General features: G+C 37.1%; 1 protein-coding gene across 1 annotated transcript in view; it reads left to right on the forward strand.

Annotated features, from left to right (window-relative positions):
• The window catches only part of COL28A1 (collagen type XXVIII alpha 1 chain), a gene marked incomplete at both ends in the record, with an annotated part of 55,719 nt that overhangs the window by 21,809 nt on the left and 13,850 nt on the right, over positions 1–20,060 (forward strand). Inside the window, 11 exons of the mRNA XM_079538299.1 lie at positions 164–232; positions 1,101–1,169; positions 2,275–2,343; positions 2,913–2,981; positions 4,190–4,258; positions 5,355–5,426; positions 7,497–7,568; positions 8,196–8,264; positions 10,767–10,835; positions 13,035–13,103; positions 14,137–14,205. Of these exons, the coding sequence (XP_079394425.1) occupies positions 164–232; positions 1,101–1,169; positions 2,275–2,343; positions 2,913–2,981; positions 4,190–4,258; positions 5,355–5,426; positions 7,497–7,568; positions 8,196–8,264; positions 10,767–10,835; positions 13,035–13,103; positions 14,137–14,205 (765 nt within the window). The remainder of the gene's footprint in view (positions 1–163; positions 233–1,100; positions 1,170–2,274; positions 2,344–2,912; positions 2,982–4,189; positions 4,259–5,354; positions 5,427–7,496; positions 7,569–8,195; positions 8,265–10,766; positions 10,836–13,034; positions 13,104–14,136; positions 14,206–20,060) is intronic.

Consider the following 20,060-nt stretch of genomic DNA (forward strand, 5'->3'; position numbering starts at 1 on the left):
TTTATTACAATTTGTTTTAATCACCTGGACTCAGCCAGCTGTTGTGGAACTGTTGCTAGCTATCTGTGTTGTAAGAGTTGCGAGGAGCTATATTAGCAGTTAGAGGAAAAGTCAGTAAGAAATGAAATGCTGATGTCATTTAATTCTTTTTCTTTTCTTACAGGGACCACGTGGCCCTGTTGGTCTGCCAGGTGAGAAAGGTGAACAAGGAGAAGGTATTCAAGGCCAAAAGGTAGTTCTATGGAATTTATTTCTTTTTAAACACTGTGGAACAAATCTGCTGTAAAGTCTAAGCTATTTCAGAGAATTGGTTTTCCATCTCAGTCTTCTGAATCATTGTGCTTTCTGAATATCCCTCCTAGTTCAAAACTATCAAGATAATTACAAAAGATCTGTACTGTTCCTCTCAAGAAGTCAGTGTTTGTCTTACTTATGTGTTCAATAAGATATCTTATTTTTGTTACCATTGTCTTCTGAAAGATTATCTATGTTCTCTATTGGAAGAAAATATTCAAGAACTGTTTTCTTTCTGTCATACCATTTTCAGAAACTAAAAAATGGGTTATATGAGTCTCTGTGGACAGTTACCTCATTAATGGCACTTGATAATACATGTAAACATTCTTTTTTTAAAAATAAATAGAAACAAGCAAAGACTTATGGTAAAATTGTGACCGGGCTTCTCATCAGAATCCTTGAGTGACTTCAAGATTCTCTAGAGCCTTGAACTACTAAATAAAGCAGATTTTTCTTCCTTTCATGGAAACAATGTTAGCCATTTCCTTGCACTGGAAGGTTCTGAGCCACTCTATTTACTGATAAAATGAACTTATTTTCACATTCTCAAAATGTGCCTCTCCATTTCCCAGAGTTTAGTTTTCTCCTTTTGAAGCTCTATTCAACAACACAATGAATGCAGATGGAATTATGAACTATAATTGAATTGCTTTTCTGTAAAACTAGTAATTCCATTGACTGTTTTTCTTGTTTGTTTGCAAAGGAAAACTTTTTTTCTCATTATCCACATTGTGCTGATCAGTTTGTCTTGGATGTTCTTTATAAATTCCTTAGTACAGTTCCAAACTTTTTCATATTTCTAGGGTGAAAAAGGCTCTGAAGGCAAAGTTGGTCCAAAGGGACTGCCAGGTCAATCAATAAAAGGTAACAAGGTGAGGGACTGAATATTTTCCTAATCATATTTATTGTTAGTTATATACATATTAAATTAAAAGATGAATTATTTACAAAACTTCACAACAGTTGTGTGAATCTTAGGAATCTGAGTGAATCCTGGAATCTCAGGAACTACTTTATACATTCAATGCAGCTTCGTAGTCTGTGCTTATCAGTATCAATAAATGAGTCTCATAATGTTAACTGCAAGTACCAAGCACTGTATTCTGTGCAGTACAGAGTATCAGGGAAGAAACAGGCTTTTTTTGTTCCGCATAAATTTATTTCCAAAATGTTGTATAAAATGTCATTTGAATATTTTAAAAATATTGAACACGCTTTCAGTCGTATAGTCTAATGGACCTGAGACAGATAAAGAAACACTCTGGCTTCTGAAATGTGTTAGCTTTTTGGTTCTCAGGATCACAAAAATGCAGTGATGGCCAGGGTAGCAAGTACTGGAACAATTTCAGTAATTAAGATCTTCTGGTGTAAGTGAAATGAATTATTGTTTTCTAGGGACTGGGGTCACACATCCTGGATATTTTTGTGGGTGTGTGCCACTCCCAGTACCCATACCCTCCCAGTACCTCCCCACCATAATTCCTCCGTTCTCTCCTTAAGTGCTGTAGAAAACCTGTGTAATACCACTTGACAAAGATTTTTCCAAAATATTCTCTAACTGTCCTCTTCATGGTCACAAGCTTTTCTTCTGAGTGTTGTGCAAGAAGCTGTATATTTCAATGCAAGATAATCCTTCAAGTTAATCTGTCTGCAAATATAAGCTACTGATTCTTCTAGCCTTCACTGTCTATTATAAATGAGATAGTGTTTGAAGGAATGAAGAAATTTCATTAAATCAATTGCCATAAGCAGACTTTAAGGTATTGTGGCAGGGGGTTGGAACTTGATGATTCTTGGGATCCCTTCCAACCCAAGCCATTCTATGATTCTACTCAAAATTCTTATTTCTCTCAAAAAGAAGCAGCGCAATTCAAAATAATTCAGCTTGAGGAACTACTACTCTGTGATTAATTTAAGCATGTTAATCAGCTAACATGGTTTATTGCAATTTAGCACTCTGGAATACTTTTTGTATAGGGCGAACAAGGCCAGGTAGGACCACACGGCCCACCAGGACCACCAGGATTCGGTAATCCAGGAAGCCAGGTAAGTTTGAATGAGGGACAGACAGACACCGAGCTGCAAATATGCCAGAGACAGCTGGCATGAGCTGAATCATGTATTTGTCTGTTTCATTCTTTAGTCAGAGGAAACCCATAAACAGCCTAGATATATATTGTATGATCTGTTCCTGCATTTCATCCAGTCTTTTCATAGAGACCCAGCCACGACTGAACACAGAGCTGCCCCTGAAGTCCACTGGTTCTGAATTTCAAGCTCTGTTGAAACTTGAACACAGCCTTGAATAGGTGGATGCAGAATAACAGAAATGTCCAAAGATATTTTGCTTTGTGTTTTTGGTTTTTGTTTTGTTTTTAGAAAAGTTGATTAAAGTTCATGCTTACCACGTACTGTACCAGTGAATCAGATCTTACATGCAGATACTGAGATGCTTCCCATTTGCTTTCTCCCTAAAGAGTAACTGTGATCATTACACTTGGGTGAGGCTGTAAAATCCACAGAAAAATGACAGTGATGAAATAATATAATTGTAAGCTGATAGACTCATGGTTAATTTCAAATATAGAAGAAAATAATGCATTTTTGTTTTACAGGGTATACAAGGTCCAAAAGGAAATCCTGGGCCAAAAGGATCTAAAGGTTTTGGTTTTCAGGGTCCAAAGGTAATAATTAATACATTATTTTAAAAAATATCCTTCACTAGCAAGAAGCAACAAGCAGTGTATCTGTGCCAGATTTTCAAGATTGTGCTTTGTGAGGTGAAAAAGTTCACTGGAGAACTGTTCATTGAAAATAGCAATTCACTTTTGAATCTTTAAAGGAAAAAAACACTCATGTTTTCTAAGTGGATTTTATGTTCTAGGTGAACACAAATTTATAAACAAAGTGTCTTTCAGACGTGTTTCTATCAAATGAATTTAATTCTGCATACATATTACATTTATATAATTTTAGTAAGCTACTTATCTGTAAACCAGTTACAGTTTGGAGACTTGTTAGGCTTGTCTATCCTTCAGCCTTCCACGGTGACCATGAGAGAGAACCAAAACCAAAGGTAGAAACACTAGGAGAGAGAAAAGAGCTTAAATATAGTAGGCAACCGTGCACCATACGAGAAAATAGGGTAAAGAATTACTGCTTCCAAAGTCCAAGCCTCTAGCAATGTCTAGTATCAGGTAAGAGCTGCGTGAGAGGAAAAAGGGAATTTGGCAAAATATTCAGGAGAGCTAATGGAATGAACTGATAAATTATGAAGTGGATGTATGCTTCTTAATCACCTTGATTTACAAAAGAATCAGTCGTCACTCCAGCAAAAGCAGCAAGTACAGTCATGTTCATCTGGACATTACTGTGGCACATAAGTAGCAGTCACAGCAACAATGTTTAATAATAATGTAGGGAAAAATAGGTAGTTCTGAAACATTAAATATGAAAGCATTTTCTTTACTGTGAAAACCAATCTGAAAAACGTAACTGGAAAATTAAATTCCTATTTCTTTAGAAATAACTAGTTTTATACTACTGGAAAGAAGAATCACAAGGGCAAAACTTTCTCTTAAACAGAAGTTCTGATTTTTCTTTATATGGAATTATCTTTCTTTCAGTGAAAGCAGAGTCTTTGATATATGAATATAAAATAGAAAAAACAGTGCACTTAAATGAATTAGAACAAGAAGAAGGAAGTTGGAATTATTTACTTAGACTTTTTCCACAGTGCATGGCTGAATAAAATAGATGCAGTCCTACAAGTTACTGGAATTTTGACAGAAAAGAATATTTCAGTCAAAAATGACTTGACTGAAAATTTGACCATTTCTATGTGCAAACAAGTTATTTAAGTAATACAAACAGAAGTGTTTTTTGTTATTAGGGTGAACAGGGTGAACGTGGACAAAAAGGAGAACCAGGACTCCCAGCAGTTGGAGAACGAGGGTTAAAAGTGAGCCTGTTTTCAACTGTTTCTTACAGTGAATTCTGTTTTTTTTTTCCCATGTTACTGATAAATAAAGTAGAAGATTTTGTTTCTGTTAATTAACTAAAATCAAATCAAATCTATGAGATCTAGATATTCCTGTCATTTCAAATTTTTACCCTTTAGAATCAAAATGTCCTTCTAAGGCTCCCATGCTCCTAACACCATTACTGCAGCCATAACAGAAAGAGCTTGTTCCCATCTTCTCTAAGCTAGTGAGATACCTCTGTGGCCTGTTAGAAATGCTGCCGCTGCCTCTATTCCTCCACAGTGATTGGAAACAATTTGGTCTTATCTGATGGCGGTGCTCACACTGCTTTCATGTTTGAAAAGATGGTAAGCGCTTACGGCTTTGACTTCAACTGCCATTACAAAAGCTGTGTACAAGAACCTTGCCATTTAAATAGGAATTTCCCCAAAATTGGGTGAAGTGTCATGGGTATTTTGAGTTTGGTGATTTTTTTCATGGAAGAAGCACTGGACAGGACTGGTTCCTATAGATATTTTCAACTCTTTGTAGCAAGGCCTGTCTTAGAAGCAATGCCTAGACCAGTTTATACAACAAGCGAGGCAGTCTTCAATTCCCACTTTCATTTATGGAACAAACCAGTCTGTGAGCATCATCCAACTCATGCAATGCAATATATTCAGATAAACCAAAGATTATAATACAAATTCACAGGAAAAATGATTAGTTTACACAGGCATTTTAGACTGAGCAATCCTTCAGTCCACAGTGTTTGACTTTGCAAGAAAATTGCTTTTTTATTTTGTTAGCATTGTACACAGAATAACAATCAAATTTCATCCCTGTTTTTACTTGCTGAATAAATGTAAATTTATTTAACACAAAACCAAGGCTTAAGATGTAGGCTTTAAGAGAACTTCAGAATACTTATCTTTTGGGATCTATAGAATATTTGACTTACTGGGAATAACAACCTTTACCTGAGTAAAAATAATGTATCTAATGAGTTAACATTCTAACACACTGTTAGAACCACTTTACAGAATGAAATAATTTATTGATGTATACAGATACTATTATTTATTCTTCTCTAAGGGAGATACAGGTCCATCAGGAGTCCCGGGAGAGAAAGGAATTCAGGGAATCCCTGGGGATCCAGGCAAAAGGGTAAGAAAATGTGTTTTCCTGCATATAAAAGCCTTAGATGAAAGAAGACCAAACTCAGCCTTCAGTACTTTTCAGATATTTAATAACGAGCAGTTCATCCTGGGGGATAGCATGTGCCAATAGATTTGTGTAGTACAGGAGGGTGATAGTTGAGATGTTTCCAGCAAATTTTGTTTACAGTGACTGTCATCTGAATATGCGGCTGTTTCAGCAGTCCTGCCTTTTATGGGCTGTTGACTTCCACTAATTTTCACAGTCTTCACAACAGATAGTGTCTTGTGTCTTAAAGTTTGTTCAGATTTTTCCTGACACAAAGAAATCAGGCTAAATTGATGTAGCCTGCAATATCTAGAAGAATTGTGAGCTGTGGCTGAAGTCTTCCAGCACGGTATCTAAACTGCCACAGAGATCCAAAACCAAAGCTCCTTGTTTCCAAGGGAAATTCTGAGACTTTAAGAAAATCTCAGGCATGTTACAAGAAAGGTTAACAAATTCAGTATGGTGGAAAAAAGTTTAGAGGGCAGCAAATCAAAGTGACCAATACAGTCAATTTAGAGCAAGGAGGAGGATTTTAATTTTACTTCATCGAAAGAGAGTAAGGCGCTGAGTGAGCAAAACTCATTGCTTTGGCTAGTTGTTGAATGGCTGCTGACAATCCAGGGGCCTTCAAAGTCTGCTGCTGTGCAGCTTTATACAAGGGTAGCACCTTACTAACATATTGAACTGATGAACTGAATGTGACTCTGGGGAGACCTCACTGTGACCTTCCAATATTTGAAGGGAGTGTATAAACAGGAGAGGGTACGACTGTTTACAAGGGTGGATAGTGGTTTCCCCCCTTGTCCTATCTTAACTAAGATAAGGCAGATTTAGGTCAGATATTAGGAGGAAGTTTTTCACACAGAGGGTGGTGATGCACTGGAACAGGTTAACAGGTTGCCCAAGGAGGTTGTGGGTGCCTCACAAGGCCAGGTTGGATGTGGCCCTGGGCAGCCTGGTCTAGTGGTTGGTGACCCTGCACATAGCAGGCCTTTTCAATCCAGGCCATTCTATGATTCTATTATTCAGTGTAATATTTTTTAACTATAAATCTTTAATCAGAAGATGTCCGAATAGCTGTAGTTAACTCCTATTAAGGATGCACCTTCATGTTTTTTCAGCTGCAAGGGCAGTGCAAATACCAACATTCCACTATGGAAAGATATGTGCATTTGTGTTGTTACTTTGGAAAAAAAAAATGAATAGAAATCACCTACTATTAAAGTTCTTTGAAATGAAGCTCTTGGTGTATCAGGAAGATACAACTGAATTGAGATTAAAGGTTGAGTTAAAGTTACATTTAGCTTTTGTACTTGACGATGCTGAATTTTTCTTTCACATTCATTATTCCCATGATCATCTTGATATAATCACCTTCATTGTCATAATTCATTATAACTTAAAATGTTAGCACTGAGCAACTAACTTGTGTACTCAGGACAGTGCAAAGAACAGTTTGATGTCTGTTGTGAACAGTGGGCACAGAGATGTTCTGGCAGTTTTATGCCAGTGGGAAGATGTCTTGCAGAAACGGGACCTCGGGGATGCTGAACAACAGCAGACTCTGAACTACCACGTCCATCAAGACCTCAAATCAAAGATGAATGCTTAAACTTCATTTTAATCTAATTTTCATTTTCTGAATTACCTGCAGTTGTTCTAATACACTAATTCGGTTGATATTATGCAAAAAAATCAAAATTTTCCTATATAATTTTCCTAAACCTAATGTAATGTGTGGAACCTAAGCCATTTTATGACTGTCTCAGCATGCTGATATGGAAAGAGAAGGAACTAAGGTAAATGATGTGACTGTTTAGATGTCTAAATATGAAATTAAAAGATTGGAAAGATTATGAGTAAACAAATGTTTTTATCCCTTATCTAGTTAAATTTAAGACATTTGGAGCAGATTCTAAAAACTGAATGGGATTTCAGATTGAATGAAGCATCTAAATTTCTAATTATGGGCATCATTCAGCTGTGAATGAAATTTTGCTTTAATTTAAACCAAAGCTTTGCTTTCTTCAGGGTGACCCAGGAGAAAAAGGATCCCATGGAGAGAAGGGTCTTAAAGGAGAAAAAGGCATATCTGGAGCAAAAGTAAGCTTCTTTCAGAGCAACCCTTCACTTTGTATTTCATACAAAAATTCATAGGATATATTTAACATATAAATTTCTCAAGTGTACCTTGCTTTAAAAAGCCAAAACAATCCTATTGTTTGTTCTGTTTGTACTAAATGACGTGAGAGTCCTGAGAAGAGAAAGAACAGGAAAATGTAATTATAAACTTTATAGTTATGCTTGAGCACTGGGAAGCTGAATTAAAATTGCCAGAGTAATTCTAATAATAAACATTTTGCAAATTTTGTCTTGGAAACATTAGCTTTCTATCAGAGTATTTTGTGTGTATTAAGTATAATGGTAAGTAAATTGAAAAAATACCAGCGTTCTGGTTATTATTCTGGCTTAGTATGCCAGACACAAAAAATTAATTACTGTTTTAAAAAAATTAAATATAAAGTTAAACCAATATTTAAAGCTTGAAAATTGGACCACCTTCCATGAGAGCTGTAAGTTGATTTATGTTTTTTTCCCAAATATTGTCAATTTCTATGTAAAGTTTTATAGATGTTCTTATAACATAAAGTTTTGAAAATATTTTTTAAAAATTGTTACTTGTGCAGAAAATTATACTGTTTAAATGAGAATTATGCTATTTTATAATAGGGTGAACCAGGAGAGAGAGGGCCACCTGGTGTTGCTGGATCATCTGTTCGGGGGCCTCCTGGACCAAAGGTGATTATCTAGTATGCATCTGCTGGAGACCAGCGACTGGATATTTTTTAGTGCACATTTCTGTCAAAGGTGAAGGAACGTAAATTAAAGAAGTTAAAATTTCTTTTTTGTAGTAATAAAGCTGAGTGCATTTTAGAGGTCAAGAGTACTGAGAAGCACCAAAAAGTAACATAGTTTTGTGGCCATTTAACATGGTATTGGGCTTAGTGGGTGTTATTGCTTCTTAAAGCCATTCATAAAAAAAAAAAAAAGTATTGGTCCCTACTTTTAAATTAATCACTTTCATCTCCTCTTATTTCTCATTTTCTTAAGCATTTTTTTCTTGGAAAGTCTAAAGATTTCTTGAATACAGCAGTGAGCCCCTGCAGGAAGGTGTCTTTGTGTACTTCCACGAGTTATATGCTGAACTAGAAGACTTTTTGGAAGTGAATATTTCTGTGTGTATCTTTGCATGTCATTTTCAAGAGAATAACTGGACTGTGTGCAGTGCTTTAAATGAAAGACTATATACCAGATAACTAGAGCTATATCCCCTTCATTTTATCTACAGAAAAAATGTACTTGAATTGGATGGGACTTGTCCTTCTGAGGAAAATATGCTGATTTATCAACAGTAAAACTAACTTTGAAGGTTTTGAAAACATTTGAATATTCATAAATTCCCATTTTTATTTTATAAATAAAATAGTGGCTGTTTTTATAATATTAAGTTCAGCATTAATTGATGCTCTTCAGCTTTGGTATAGTAATCACAAATTCAATGACTCTGAAGACATTTCATCCCCAGTTTTCTTCTCCCTTCAGTATATATTTGCACCTACACACATGCACACGTAGGTATTGTATATTCAGTGTACTTAACAGCCTGGCAACAGGACATCACAGAGCGCTAGGTTGTGGTTTGAGCTGGTTTGTGTACAGACGAGGTAGGAAAGACAGAACAAGATCAAGGTACAGCTGTAGTAAAAATGCGACTATTGAGAAGAAAGAAAGGAGTGTGAGCTGCTCATAGCTCTTATTTTAGATTAAAGTCATAATAATTTGCAAAACTTTATGTAAAGAAAATATAAGTGACATGCTGTAACACCTGTCAGCCTTCTGGACATAATGCCATTTTCTTCATTTTAATGTGATATTTTTTAAATGGACCAGTAAGTCATTTGTATGACAGTCTTGCTGAAAATAATAACTTTGTAGATTTTACTGCCCTTTCCACTCTAATTTGATCAGTTTGGTACAGTTCATTGCACCTTCATAGCAGAAGAGCCACAATAAAAATTCACTGGAGCCTGTAGGAGTTTTCAGACTTTACTAGATTTTATATCAGGCTTTTATGTGCAGAAACTAGTAGATCAGTATAAGTAGTTTGAGTATTTATAAAGTGCAAGTTGGTTTTTAGAATATAGAAAAATCTTTGCCGATTTAGTTCCATAATAATTTTTTTGTTTAAACAAAATTCTCTTGTGTTTCTGCCAACTGCTCAAAAATATAACAGACTGTACAGGTCTGTATTCTCTCTTCATTGTGGAAAATACAATGTTTTGCTAGCATTCATGTTCTTGGAATATCCTGGTATCTGAAGTAGTGAAGCCAGGCATAAATTTATTAGGCAAGGGAAATGGCATCCTTTGCAGTCCCAGGAGTTGTCATGGTCTGAGGTCTTCTTAGTATATCTCTAAGTATTTAATGTAATAGTAGATCTACATCTAACTCCTGAACAGCTGTGGTTGTGTATTTGGAAATTTATTTGTTCTGAGCTACACCCACGTTTGGGGATTAGATGTTCATTTCCCTAGACAGCCATTATGCTGTTACTAATATGGAGACAGTAACATTAGATAGCAGTTTTTACTTCAGATTCCTTTCTCATGGTTGCAGTTACTACATGGTTTTGGCAGAACCTTTGATCTGCATTCCCCAGTGAATGTCCTGAAACACTGACTTTCTCAGTACTTTTAAAAAATAGCAAAAGTTTCACTGGAAACTGAATTTTTCCTTTCATGATGCTTAAAGTAAAGTAAAAAATCTGTTGCCATAAATTGAACATCAGACAAAGTCCAAGAGTTAGCATGAGAAAAGTGAAATCTAAGCCTCTTTGCTTTCCAGGAAAGTCACTGGCAGGGCTAAAATTACCCTGGGTAATATCTGAAGAAAAACTCAAGTTTCTTCCTGGGTCTTCATAAAATTCAGCCTGTGGAGTTTGCAACTTTGAAATGCTGTGCCATATGCAATTGCATATTTAGCCTTTCTAAATACCCCCTGTCTTTGCCATCACTTTTAATTTCTTTGCTATCCACTGTGCTCTGGCAGGAACAAGGTTACATCAGCCTTACACCAGCCTGTGCTAGCTTGTGGTAGTAGTAACTTCCTGTTGAAGTATTGATTTCATACTACCTAGCTCAGCAATTGTCATGTCAGTGTCATAAGGAATGGAATACTTGTTCTTTTCTGTAAAACCTCAAATATTAATAATTGTCTTTGGTTTTATTTCTTTTTAAATAGGGAGATCCAGGACGTACTGGGCCACCAGGAGAGGATGGACGTCCTGGAGATTCAAAACCGGGTCCACAGGTAGGAATTTTGAGACAAAGTTGGAAAGCAAATCTGAGACATGCGCAAAGCTCCTGTGCAAGTGCAGAAACTGCCTGAGCAACATTTTTATGCCCGGTGATGTCTACGAAAGTGAAAGCTATGGGCACATTTATGTCTATATTCCTTTTTCTTTTCATTTATTTTTAGGAGCAACAGAGTAACTGTCTTTACAGCACTCCTTCAGGAAATAACTTTAAAACAAGTAGCGTCAGTGAATTAATTCAGTATGTCATCCGTGACAACGTCACCTGCCTTGTTGCAAGTACACTGACTCACCTTGAGTCACTGGGATTGTATTATCCAGATACCACAAAATTGTGCTGTGAGAAGCAGTAATCATAGACATGCTATATTGTAGCCATCTCTATTGTATTTCTGATGCAGACTTTAAAAGTAAAACAACACACAAACAACTGCATAATTTGGGCTAAAGAGCTATCTCTTATAGCAGATTTGGCAGTAGATTTATGATTTATGTTATGTTACTAATGGCAAATCTAACTACCTGACAGAACCCCAGTTATTAAAGAAGAGATTGTGTTAATGTGTGTTTGGTGTTTACAGTGGTTTGCTAAAATTAAATGAAAATCTGTTTGGCAGGTTTCTTACTATGCTGGAATTGAAAATAAAAATAGAGATGAACTCATATTTTATTATTTTAATTGAGGCCCTGGGGTGTGTCCAGAGAAGGGGAGTGAAGGTATTGAAGGGTCTGGAACACAAGTCTTACACGGAGCAACTGAGGGCAGTGGGATTGTATGGGGAAGAGGAGGCTCAGGGAAAAACTTAATTACTCTCCAACAGCTAACTGGAAGGAGGTTGAAGCAAGGTGAGAGTTGATCTCTTCTCCAAGGTGGTAGGATGAGGGGTAGTGGCCTTAAGTTGTGCCAGTGGAGGTTCAAATTGGATATTAGGAAAAATTTCTTCTCAGAAAGACTGGTGAGGCATTGGAACAGGCTGCCCAGGGAAGTGGTGGAATCATCATCCCCAGAGGCATTCAAGAAGTATGTAAATTTGGCACTGAGGGACATGTGGTTTAGCTGATGGTTTAGCAGGCATGGTGGTGATAAGTTGTCAGTTGGACTAGATGATGATCTTAGTGGTCTTTTCCAAACTTAATGATTCTAAGTTTCTATGATTCTATGAACTAACCTTCCATCAATCTACAGTAGAGTCCATTTTCCTTTCTTGGTACTCTAGTACTGTGTGAGGGGATGTGCAGTGTCCCCTGTGTGGCTGTATGCGTGCCATGCTTAGATGTGGGGTGAGTGTGTGACTTACAAGTATTAACAAGGAATTCCAATTGTTTTGGCAGTCACATAGGAACAACTTTAGTGCAAACTGCCAATGTACCTTGAGAGATACTTTGTAGTTTTAAGTTTTATTTTGTGATAAATGAGAATAAAGAACTGACCTTAATGAACGTGGAGAAGACTGAGGTACTGAGGTACTCAAGTTTTTTGCCTTAGTGGCAGTCAGGCCTTCCACATTTATCATGTACCTGAACCTCCAGGTGGGGGCTAGGGGAACAAAATCCTTTCCACTTTAAGAGAAGAGCAAGACAGAGACCACCCTATGAGACAACGTGTGCAAGTCTATGGAGTCAGATGACATGCATCCCAGGGTCCTGAAGAAACTGGCTGATGTGAACCATTCTCCATCATATTTAAAAAATCATGGCTGTCAGGTAAAATCCCTGGTGACTGGAAAAAGAGAATCATCACTTCAATTCTAAAGAAAGAGAGAAAGGAAGAGTTGACAAACGGCAGGCCAGTAAGCCTCATGTCTGTGCCTGGGAAGATAATAGAGCAGATATGTTAAGGCACGTGCAAGAAGAGGAGGTGATGTGAGATAGCCAGCATGGCTTCATTAAGGGTAGATCACACCTGACCAATCTGTTGGCCTTCCTACGATGGAGTGACTGCTTCTGGGAACAATGGAAGGGTGACTAATGACATCTACGTGTACTTTGACACAATCCCATGTGACACTGCTATCTCTAAATTGGAGAGATATGGATTTAAAGGGTGGACAATTCAGTGGATAAAGAATTGGTTGAATGGTCACAGCCAAAGCATTCTCACAAATGACTCTAAGTCCTGGTGGAGGCCTTTAAGTGTGTTACATTACAACGATCTGGTTACATGCACAGTGCCTGATTTATTACTTTGTATTTAGGGTACCCCAGGACCACGTGGACTACCTGGACCCCCTGGAGAAAAAGGTGAAGGCCACAAAGGTGAAGCTGTAAGTATAAGTTTAATTCTTTACTGTTTATTGCTTATAATTACATTCTGTATTTAGTGTTATACAAAAACAAAAATTACTTTGTATGCTCTATATTAGACAGTTAAGTGTAACTAAACTTCTCTTTTATCCTTCACCAATTTTAAATACCTCAGATTTGGTATGAAGCCCTTTCCTGTCCTGGATACTAGATCTACAATCAGAACTGGGCATGGACTGAACTGCTTTTGTTTCAGCATCATGAAAGAGTTTTTATGTAATTTCATTGAAGTCTTCATGGCTGCTCATATGTATTCACATTATGTAATAAGTTTACATTATCTATGTAATATTATTATTGCTTTGAGTTCCTTCCTCTCTTCCTTTTTTTTTCTTTCTTCCTTATTTTCTCTTCAAGAGAAAATATCTGCTTGGCCAAGCCATTCATTAATAAAACTAAAGCTGCTGATTATATTCTACCCAGTTACAGGATGGAAAACTTAGCTTTATGTATGTGTGCATGCTGCATTTCTATTAGAGACCAAACAATAAGAAGAGTTTTACTCAGCAATAGTATTCCTTAAATTATGGTTATTACAGGACTCCTATCTCCAAATGCTGTGAGAAAAAACTGTCTGTGTTTCTCCCTGCCATATGAATACATATCTTTGAAATATCTGCAGGTGGTAGCTTGTGTCTTTCCCATTCTTAGGCCAACTTTGCCTACCTCATGACCTGTAAAGATCAGTTCTGTAAACTACAAGCAGATATGAACGACAGTTATGTCGCTAAGTCTAAGTAGCTTTGATAGAGCAAAGACATCTGTCCTCTGAATGCTGAAAGGGAGGGTAGGGATGCTTCAGCAGTATGACGTGCAGCTGAAGGGGTTGTGAAGGATTGAGCTGTTGCTCAGTACACAATAGAAATACTGCAAATTTGAGAACAACAGAAACAGAGAGATTAATAATACTGCTGAAATTCTCTTCTTTATTGCAGAACATATCTACTATTTCCTTAGGACAACTAATGACATGCTATATTCTTCTTGTACCAGGGACCTCCAGGACCAGCAGGCCCTCCAGGACCAGAAGGCCCAAGCAGTATGGGAGATCCTGGACCAAAGGCACGTGCAATGGTTGTACATGCATCTATCTGGCTAGTAGACAGTATAGACAAATATCTCTCTACAGAGTGCATTACGATGACAAAAAGCTGAAATTTCATCTCCCGCTTTGCTTTTCGATTCAAAGAAAAGCTTGCAAAAGATTTTTCTACCTTGTTAGATGCAAACCAGTTCTTGCTTTATATCTTCAGATTTTCCATACACCCAAAAATCAGAGTGTTTTTATGTGCTGGAATTTCCATATGGAAGTCAGAATCCAATGCAGGCAGAATATTGCTTAGTAATTACTCACTTTCTTTCTTCTGGCAAAGAAAAGGGCAGGACTCTGAACAAATAAGGGGAAATAGTGATTACAGGTGAAACAGTGATATATTTTTGAAATTCCTAGTTGTTGATTCCCCAGAGAAGACTATAGATCTTACCTGAAAATGAATAACACTTTATAGGAAAAACTTGATAGCAAAAAATGAACACACAAACAAAAGGAAACAATAAAGAGATTAGAAATTCAACACTGAAACAGTTCTGAGTTTATTTGTTTGCTTTATCATAAAACACAAAATAGCTGTAGTGTTACAAAGCTCCACGCAGTGTATAATTGGTCTAAAAAGTCACATTGTAGCTACTATGTTATAAAAACTCAGAAAAAAAGAAAATTATGGCTAAAATCATATTATAAATTGCTTTATGGTGTCCTGCAGAGTGGTTTAATTAATGATTTCCTTATTACGTGTGAAATAGGAAACACAGAGCATGTTGTAGTAGAAAGCAAAATAAGCATTACCTTTTTTTTTTTTTCCCAACAGAACTTTTAACTTCAGTTCTCAGAGCGTGAAAGTTCCCATCAAAAATAAACAATAACAATAATGTCTTAAAAACAAATCCACAATGAAGGAAAAACTGAAGGCCATTCATCCGTAGGATTACCAATAGTCTGATGATAGGGACCCGGAACACTGGGATTTGTGCTTCTGTTCACACTTACTGATACAAGACATTCCACCCGGAGTAATACAGAATCTGGCACATGCCAAGACTAAAGAACGTAATTTCATTTGTGGCAGTCAGTATAGACTTGCAGAAAACAGATAGCACTAAACTAATTAGGTATTTTATGTGAGGGTTTTTTTTCCAAATAAAGGTTTTACACTTGATATAATACAGTCTTACAAGATATTTTTTCTTGTTACTGTAGAATAACATTTCATTTAAACCCTAAAATATTGCAGAAGAATATTAAAGCAGTTATTACATAAAAATATAACTTAAGGCTGCAAAATGTCTAGGGACAACTTTACATCTAGAATTCCCCCTTGATTCCTAAATATATAATTCTGGAGAGTAGTATTTCCTCCAGAAAAATAAATTGGAAGGTCATGTCAGGTAATCAGACAAGGTGATCTCTCACTAAGATGACCATGGCTGAAATATTAAAAAAAACCAAGAAATTTAAAACAAAATTTAATTGGGAATATAGGGATTTAATGTAAGGAAATTTGAGTTAAACAAATCCAAAATGCAATTAAAATTTTTTAATTTTAAAATTAAAATTTTTGTTTGTTTGTTTTCTTGCTTTTAAGTGAAACAAAACCACCACAATAATTGCAGTGGAATTTCCCAAAGGAGAATTTTTACATCACTGGAAAGTACAGTGAAAAAAAGAATCAAATAACACAAACAGTTGTTCACCCTTCTATTTTGTCTTTCTGTTTGTTCAAACAAAGTTTGAAATCTTTAATCTCTACAGAATTTCCTGGAAGCAAATGTTTCACAGGGGAAAATAATTCACCTGAACAGTGAAAATCCCTCCAGAAATTAGTTCATAAAATGGATGATCACTGGCTATCTCTCATCCTTTACATGTTAAAAAAAAAAAAAAAAAACCAATAATAATAATAATGCCAACAATCTCAGAATGTGAAAAGAGCATTTATTTCATAACTGAGATTCATAAATTTACTCACTAGTCAATTTGAAATTCCTTTGAGTATCATTACATACGAATGTTCCATTCAGCTGAATCACGCTCTGTTCTCCCTGCTCTCAGAAAAGGCTCACATATGTGCACACTGCAAGATAGAAATTTTATAGATTAGAGGTCAAATTTATATGAAAACAAAATTGGAACATGTGGAATGCATTCAATCTGGGCAGCACGCTATTTTCTATAGCATTTAAACAGAGGCAGATAATGTCAGAGTAAAATAAAAAATATACACATAAGCAATATTGCCGAATGGGAGATGGGTTACAGACATTCAAGAGTAAGAGCACAGCACCAAGCATAAAGAAAGTTTCATTCTCAGTAATCACATAACAGGAGGATTATTAAAATCCTTAGCACAGCATGAACATTTGGGATGGATCCATTTGCAATGTTAATAACTTCTGTGGCTTAAGGCAACTCTACTTGAACTAAAATGAGAAAGGTAGAGATGCAAGGTCTTTTTTCTTAAATGCTTATATCAACAAGCTCTCACTGAAGAGATTGCTGCAGTGTCTATTGTGTGTTTCAGTACCACTATAAGTCTTAGAGTAAATGAGATACATATCCTTGGAGGTCAAAATTTATTTTTCATGTGAGCATTAGGTCATTTAGTGAGCTTTCTTGATTGAATGATAAGAAATAAGTTTTGGAGTCCTGTACTTTTATTGTCACAGAAGCATGGAGAGGCTTGAGTTGGAAGAGACCTTAAAGATCATCTTAAAGATGTTTTCAATCCCTCTGCCATGGGCAGGATTGCCACCCACAGATCAGGCTGCCCAGGGCCCCATCCAACTGGACCTTGAAAACCTCCAGGGATGGGGCACCCACAGCTTCTCTGGGCTACCTGTTCCACACCTTCTGAGTAAAAAGTTGCTTACTAACATCTGATCTAAATCTCCCCTCTTTTAGTTTAAAACTATTTCCCCTTGTCCTATCACCATCAGACTGTGTAAAAAGACAGTCTGCTTCCTATTTATAAGCTCTCTTTAAGTACTGTAAGGCCGTAATGAGATCTTCCTGGAGCTTTCTCCTCTGCAGGCTGAACAAGGCCAGATCCTTCAGTCTCTTCATAAGAGAGGTGCTCCACCCCTCTAATCATCTTTGTGGTCCTTCTTTTGACCCTCTCTGACAGCTCCATGTTTTTCTTGTGCTGGGGGGCCCAGGCCTGGCCATAGTACTCCAGGTGAATCCTCATGAGGACAAAGTAGAGGGGAATAGTCACCTCCCTCCCCCTGCTGGCCTTCCCTCTTTAGCTGCAGCCCAGGACACTGCTGGCTTTCTGGGCTGCAAGCACACTGTTAGTTCATGTCAAGCTTTTAATCCCCCAGGACCCCCAGGTCTTTTCTCATCAGAGCTGCTCTCAGTGAGTTCTTCTCCCAGTCTGTGCATGTATCAGGGATTATCTCAACTCAACATCTTGCAACACCTGGCATATGATCTTATTGAATCTCAATATGTTCACGTGTATCCACAACTCTAGTTTGTCCAGGTCCCTTTCTATGGCGTCCCTTCCTTCTGCTGTATTAACTGCACCACATGGCTTAGTGTCTTAGTAGTCTTGACTCAGCTTTTTATTTCTTGTTTCTGTGGTGTTTTTCTAGTTCACCAATGGTGACTTAGCTTGTCTACAAGCACAGTGCAGGAAATAAATTAGAGCTCATCAAAGAGCAGCACTAATCCTTTTTGAAATGAATTTCCTGGAGAACAGCTTAGTGTCACACCTTAGGAAAAAAAACCTGCTCCCTTTTGCAACTTATAAAGCAAAATGAAAGTCTTTTTCTCTAAGCCAAGAAGTACAAAAACTTTGATAATTGCTATAAAACTCTACAAAAGAGCTTTTCAGTGAGGCATCTGGTATTAACTAAGCATGTGAGGCTAAAATTTGATCCTTCACCTGCATTGACCCCATGTAAGAATGTATTACTCGTGGGAGAAAGAGAGACAAAACTTCAAGACATACTTGTGCTTTTTTTTTGTCAGGGCTGATTTTAGAGTAGGTTGCAACTGCAGCAAAATAGAACACTGCAAATTGTTTATTTGCTCAGTACCTTCCCTTCACAATGGCTTACTGATTGCTTCCTTGTCCACAGCAGCCCAGAATCTCTTAAAAACAGTGTGTATTGAAAAGCACTGTCAGTATAACTTCCTCATAGCTTTGACACACATCTGGCAGGTTTCAGAAGCTTGAGAAGGGAAAACTTTGGCTCCTCTTTGATTCATCTACTTGGGATTGTTTCATACAAGGACACTGAGAATCAATAATTTGTCTCTTGATAACAGATGAAATTTAAAAGGAAGGTGGCTACATTTGCCTAATCTCATACTATTCGCTAGTAATACGACAATCTCAAGCGAATGGTGGGGAAATGCTTTGCAGGAGGAACTGATAAACTACAGAGGTTTTAAAAGATCGGGAATATCTACCATTCCTCTCACCGTAGAGGGACACCTGCCAGCACTGTGTGTCAGATTTAAGTGCTACAATCTTTAAGTGCTTAGGTTTGTAATCTTTAAATGTTTACAGATAGAAACTGCCACAAAACAAAATAAAATGTCAAGGACACTGCCAGTGTCTTTGTTCTTGAATTAGCAGGGAAGGTGTGATAGAAAAGTGTCAGATCATCAGAGGAAGAACACCTCTCATCCATAAAAAAAAAAAAAAAGAAAGAAAAAGAAATAGCCCTTTCTTCAGCTCCCTTTTCCAAACCAGACCAGACCAAACCAACAAACCAACCCTCCTCTGATCAAATCTGAGGGAGAAATTCTCTCCTGACTAATCTGGCAAACAGCATAACTCTCAGACTCCGAGCTTGACACATCAATTTGAAGCCAAGAGTGCCGTGTACCATGCCTACATGTTGGCTCAAGCTGGCCACTGTCCAGTGCTTTGGAAGAAAGAGGAAATGAAAATCAATCCAGTAGCCAAATATTACATCAAGAAGGAAAGCATTATAAGCTTAATCTAAGCTTTGGTCTTTGGATTCAGGTTTACCACCTCTCCAAATCCATCAAAATGGAACTAAGGCCTTAATGAATTAACATAAATAGCACATCCCAGAACTTAGCATGGGAGTTTCATAGCCATATACAAAACACACAGATTGGTGTGATCTGTCACTGGAGATTGAATTTCAAGCATTTAACCTAAAAAGCAGTCAGTAAGATCTGAAAACTGCACAAATGTTCATGGAAAGTAAAAGAAGTCAGTAAGAGGTTCTGTACTCGTTTCCTTCCTTTTGAATCAGTACAGTATGTTCTTTTTTTTCACCTATCACAAATGAAGTGTCATGTGTGATCAGTGTGATGTGTACATGCAGTTTTCTTCTGGTTGGACTGCTCCCTCTGCAGGCATATCAATTTGAAGTGTTTTTCCTAGTGTGAAAGCAAATAGAATGAAGACTTTCATCAAAGAAAAGTTTTATTTTGTCAAGAGATACCATCTGTTCATGACACTGTTGTTAGTATATTGGATGAGTGATAGTTTATCAGAACATTTCTACCTTTTGCATTTGTCTGCACAGATATAATTTAAGAGCATTTGCTCTTGGTTCAGAATTTTCTGTGCCTGTAACTTAACAGTTGTTTGTTTTTCTTTTTGAAGAGATGAGAGTTTTCTAATGAAAATATGCTGGATGTGTGCCTATTCATTTGTACTGTTACAGACTGTGGGGAAAAAGCTGCCTTTCATGTCGCTGTGCCTTGCCCCTACCAGCAAAGTACTCTGGCCCCCATCTCCTTCCACTGAGCTTGTCTGCAGCAGGCAGGGCAGCATGGTACTCAGAACTGCTCACATTCCCACTGGCCTGCCAGCTGCCACCCTGGGTTTGCTAGCTTATTAGGGGATGAGCCCTTCTGTTTTTTTCCTCAC

The sequence above is a fragment of the Tetrao urogallus genome (assembly GCF_951394365.1).
Source record: "Tetrao urogallus genome assembly, chromosome: 7".
NCBI lineage: Eukaryota > Metazoa > Chordata > Aves > Galliformes > Phasianidae > Tetrao > Tetrao urogallus.